Source organism: Nematolebias whitei, chromosome 7 (genome assembly GCF_014905685.2).
Source record: "Nematolebias whitei isolate Nwh7 chromosome 7, NemWhi1, whole genome shotgun sequence".
NCBI lineage: Eukaryota > Metazoa > Chordata > Actinopteri > Cyprinodontiformes > Rivulidae > Nematolebias > Nematolebias whitei.
The window spans coordinates 22,271,044-22,276,453 of NC_056504.1; the positions used below are offsets into that span (position 1 = coordinate 22,271,044).

Sequence of the window (5,410 nt, forward strand, 5' to 3'; positions counted from 1 at the left end):
CACCTCAGACTGAGGAAGTCTCTTGGATGAGAGACGAAATGTTTCTATATTTGTTTGCTTTGTTTTGTTTTTGTTTTTTTTGAATGTCCAGAGGACCAGATTGAACTTTTTTGGAATCATTTAATTTGTTTCTTGGGAGACAGAAAGTCCAGTAGAATAAATGTAGAGCTGATAAATGAAGTGATGTAGTGATGTTTGTCAAAAGGAAACACACAGCAGGTTATTGTTCTTGGTACAGTCAAGAATAAAATAATAGAAAGCCCAAGACATTTAATTAAAACGTTCACAGCGCCCCCAGGTGGACGCTCAGGTGAAGTGCAGCATGCTGTCCTCGCATTCCTTTGGCACCATCACCTTGTAGCTGTGGCATGAAAGTTTGTAATTGTTGCCGTTGTTGTTGTCCCAGTAGTCACATCCTTTGACGGAGTAGCAGACGGCAAATTCCAAGATGGCTCCTGGCTGCAATATGAAGGGTGGGACAGGCAGATGAAACCTGAACAGGTCTGTGTCCGAGGCAGCACACCCCTCGGGATGCCCGGCCGACACCCAGGAGGCTGCTGTGTCTGTGTGTGTCCTCCAGTTGGTGAAGGAGTAGTGCACTGTCACCACTTTCTCATAAGCCAGGTTGAGCACCTGCACGGTGCCCATGATGCCGTGCTCTGAACACATCACCCGATCCACGCACACTCTCTGAGCATGGAGACGCTTCAGGAAGTCTGGCCGCGCCCCCAGGTTTTCAGGGAAACAGGGCTTGAAATAAGGCAGGCTTAGCTCCACTGACTTTCCAAACGTTAGCTCAGAGCTCATCATCAGTCGAAACATAACGTGTTGGGGTATCAGGAGGTGCTCTTGAACTCGGAATACCTTAACTTCTTCCAAATCCAGACCCAGCGCATCCACAAAACGTACACGACCTCGCCGTAGCTCCCTTTTTGTGTCCGAACATGTAGAAAGGGACTGAGCTCGTTTCCTCCTGATCGCGCTTATTGGAGTGTCACTGGGAAGGTGCTCCTCCAAATCTCGTTCCTGTATGGAGGAAAGTCTTGGGGCAGGGGGGCGGATCGGGACAGGAGCTTTAGAAGGTTGTTTCCTGGGATCGTAGATGTCTCGCAGGCAGATGGTTGAGGTTACCCTGGGACCACCAGCAGACTCTGCCATGTTCTTCTCTTCAAATGTACCTTCAACAAAGACAGCCCAGCTTTACACAATTTCAGGTCAAATATTCTAATTTGTCTTTTTAGTTAGTTTCTAGTTAGCAATCAACTTTTTATACCACATTTTGTCACATTGCAACCAGAGTCTTCATCAATTCTCTATTTTTAATATTATAACTATTTGAGAAATCAACACAAAGTTGCCCTTATCTATAAAACGTAAAGGATATGATGCATGTCAGGTCCTGTGAATGGTTTCTTTGTGTTGAAACATTTCGTCTTTTATCCAAAAGACTTCATCAGTCTGAGGACCCACAACAAACTCAGTCTTATAAATAGTACCTTCACATAGTGGGTCAGTTTGATGGTGCTCAGATGGTTTCTGGATGGTTTCCATATTTTGGATGAAAGACGAGACGTTTCAGCAAAAATAATCTGTCCACAGGACCTGACTGAACTTTGTTGGATTTTCTAACTGGATTATTGAGCATGAACTTTGATAGATATGATGCATAGTTTTTAATAAATAAATAAAAATCTGAAAAGTGTGACATGGATTTGTGTTCAGTCTTCCTGATTCAGTACTCTGTAGGACCATCTACTGCAGATCCAGCTGCAAGTCTTGAGGTTTGTCTCCAGCAGTTTTGCACATCTACAGTAAATTCTGACATTTCTGCCCTTCTTATTTCAAATGAGTTCAAACACAAGCAGATTATAAGATCAGCAGGATCTCAGTTGGATTTAGGTGTGGACTTTAACTTTGCCGTCATGACACGTTTGTGTTTTGATCCGACTCATTCCAGTGTAGTTCTGGCTGATGTCTTGGGTCGTCGTCCTGCTGGTAGTTGAACCTCTGCCCTGTTCTCAAGTCTTTTACAGGCTTTCTTCCAGTCTTGTTCTGTTTTCTTTAGCTCCATTCATCTACCATTACTGCTGACGAGAAGCATCCCCATAGCATGATGCCGCCACCACCATGTTTTACAGAAGAGATGGTGTGTTCAGAGGGATGTGCAGCTGTAGTTTTCTGACACACATAATGTTGTGCATTTAGCAAAAATCAAAAATCAGCTCTAAAAATATTAACCATAAAAATCTTATTAAAATAAACACAACTACTTTACCAGAACAAAAGAATAAAAACATGAAATGAGGACTACTGCACATCAGATCTCTTTCCTCTAAATCCCTTTTAGTCAAAGTTCAGTTTTGGTCTGAAGTGAGAAGAGCAGTTTCTTCCATGTTTGCTGCATCTCCTTCATGCCGCATAACAAACTGCAGCAGGACTTCTTCTGGTTTTCTTTCAACATGTGTTTTCTTCTTCCATAGAAACCATTTGTGGAGGACAGGAGTAACCCTTGTCCTGTGGACAGATTGTCCCTCATGAGCTGTGGATCTCTGCTGCTCCTCCAGAGTTACTTCTTGGCTGTTTTCAAGTTTAATGCTTTGTGTTTAGCTGGTGGTGGTGGGGGTGGGGGGGGGGGGTCATGTTTGCGAAGGTCTGCAGCTGTGCCAGGATCTTTCTATATTCAGATGATGGATTGAGTAAAGCTTGGGTATTGTTTTATAACCTCACCCCAAGCTGCTCAACAGCTTTATTCCTGACCAGTCTGATGTATTCCTTGGTCTTTATGATGCTGTTTGATCATTAATGCTTTGTAGCAGTCCTCTCAGGCCTTCACAGAACTGCTGGATTTATTCTGACATTAAACTTGATGGACTTCTGACAGGAAATCCATGGATTGTTTTTCATCCACTTCACAATAACGCACCATGCAGGTGTGGATTCTCAGTCATCCAGGACATGGTAACAATAATATTAATAATAATAGTTAATGAACAGAAAATAAAGAAATTAAACAAATCTAAACGAGTAGACTTGATTCCAAGCAAGGAACTCCATCCTCAATTTGTTTTTAATAAAGAAAAGCTAACTAGACCGGAAGCAAAAAGTCTTTAACTACAGAATAAAAGTCCAATTGTTTTGTTTTTATTTATCATGCACTACTTTGTGTCGGTCTATCAAATACATTTCCATTAAATATGTTGAGGTTTGTGGTTAAAACATGACACAATGTGTTCATGTAGTATAAATACCATTGAACATGCTGAACAACTGTACCTTTACGGTGGGCTTGTGTTGAGCTGTGCTCGTTCATGTGACCTTGCGTGCTCTCTGGGAGTTGTTTTGGACCCAGCTGCAGATACATGATGAGAGCAGACAACCTCTGCCTGCAGATGCAATGCTCCGAAGAAAGCAAGATGCAAAGCCTACAGAAAAAAAATTAACCAAAAAAAGCCACTGATTGATGACCTCAAGATGACTAAGAAATAAAAAGAAGTTTCAAACAAACCCGCCAAAGACCACACCACCAAGGAGGCTTCACCTCCTGACATATAACATGAGACCTGAGCGGGGGCTGGGGGGGTCTGTGTGCGTATTTATAGCAGCAGGGCGGTGTTTGTGTCTCTGAAGTGTTTTCTAAAGTTCTGCTGCTAATAAAAGATTCATCATCTTTTACAGCACATCTCCAGTTATTGACAGGTTTGTTGGTGGCATCAAACTCAAACTGAGTGTTTATTGTAACTAATTTATAGATTCTAAATGTCACCTTTGAGTTTTCTAACAAAACATTTTTTCAATTCAATTCAAAAATACTTTATTAATCCCAAAGGGAAATTAAATGTTGTAACTTGTAATCCTCATTTCATTGAGATTTTATAGATACTAATTGATGTAGGCAAGAAGGATCTCTTGTAAAAGTCCATCCCACAGTGGATCCAAAGAAACTGGCCGCAGATGTTGTCCGATCCATCCACCCAGACTCGGCGGACCTCTCGGATCCCCCGGGCCGCAGGACTGCCCGAATGCCGGACAGAACTCCTCCCTGAGAGATGGCCCCTCCTTCCAACAGCCTGCAGAGCTCCTCATTGCTGCAGACAGACGGCTGCAAGTGCCGGGGGACAATCCTGGTCCTTCTGCTGTCACGAGACGTGTTTCTTGCCAGTTTCATCTCCTAAATAGCTCTTAGGATCTCAGTGGTCAGGCACTCGAGCACAGCTGGCAGGTAGATGGGAATGCATCCACGGAGCCTCCTTTTCAGCTCATTTGAGATTTGAGCTGTAGTTGAGATATTGTTTGAGCTTTTGAGATGGTAATCAGCTGCTCCTGGTTGTAAAAAAAACCCCACCATTTTGCCATGGTTATGCATCAGAACAAATGTCCAAAAGTAAAAAAGTTTCAGTAAAGTACCCGGAGAAAACCCACGCATGCACAGAGAGAACATGCAAACTCCACCCAGAGAGGCCCCCGGACCGAGGTTTGAACCAGGGACCTGCTCACTGATAGGCAACAGCTCTACCAGTTGCGCCACCGTGCTGCCCCCAGAGGAATCTATCATCCAAAAAAAGTGATTTACATCCAGCAAAAGAGGAATTAAAGTTTTGAAAAGCAAAACCTCAGAATGAAAGTAACAGAGCTACTCCAGCATGCAGCTACCCTGAGCTGCACAATTCTAGAAAGCCTGTTATCTCAGGTGTAACAAACTTATATCAAATGTCTAATCCAAGTGATTTACTTTGAATTTATCTGACAGGTTTTTTCATTCAACCTTTATTTCTACAATCTAAAAAAGTTAAGTCTGGTCCTCTGGACATTAAAAAAACAAAACAAACAAAAAAAAAATTTATAGAAATGTTTTGTCTTCTATCTGAAAGACTTCCTCAGTCTGAGGTGCTGTTTTCAGCTCAGTCTTATAAATAACACCTTCTCGTAGTGGATCAACCAGTTTGCTGCTGACAGCCAAAACCAGCTGCTCGCATGATCAAGGAGGGACCATCAGCCCAACGATGGATCATTAGCACCCTGATGGCTGTTTGCTATTCACAGGGGGCTGAGTGATACTAGCAATAACAGCATTGTAAGAGGGGGACAGTTGAACAAGGAGGCCTCCAACCCTGTTTAATGATGGACATTTTTTTTTTTTTTTTTCACAAAGATGGCCTCCTTTACTCCTCTCTCAAACCATCGTTCCTCTCTATCCAGGATGTGAACATCTTCATCCCTGAAAGAGTGACCGCTGGCCTGGAGATGAGTGTAGACCGCAGAGTCCTGGCCTGATGATGTTGATCTTCTGTGCTGGGCCATCCTTTTGGCCAATTGCTGTTTAGTTTCCCCGATGTAAGACTGATCACCTCCTGACACTGAACAGCATACACAATATTACTCTGTTTGTGCCGGGGGACTGGATCTTTGGGAT

General features: G+C 43.0%; 1 protein-coding gene across 1 annotated transcript; it reads right to left on the minus strand.

Moving 5' to 3' along the window:
- Positions 1-306: 306 nt before the first annotated feature.
- ppp1r3db (protein phosphatase 1, regulatory subunit 3Db) lies at positions 307-3,361 on the minus strand. Its single transcript, XM_037678685.1, has 2 exons — positions 3,274-3,361; positions 307-1,178 (listed from the first exon to the last, which is right to left on the minus strand). The coding sequence occupies exons 1-2, from the start codon at positions 3,359-3,361 to the stop codon at positions 307-309; spliced, it is 960 nt and encodes a 319-aa protein (XP_037534613.1).
- Positions 3,362-5,410: the final 2,049 nt, after the last annotated feature.

Excerpts from the sequence above, each read along its gene's own strand:
- ppp1r3db (XM_037678685.1), bottom strand. The coding sequence starts at position 3,361 with ATGTATCTGCAGCTGGGTCCAAAACAACTCCCAGAGAGCACGCAAGGT. Across the intron at positions 1,179-3,273 it reads AACACAAGCCCACCGTAAAG|GTACATTTGAAGAGAAGAAC; the intron begins GTACAGTTGTTC and ends TCTTTGTTGAAG.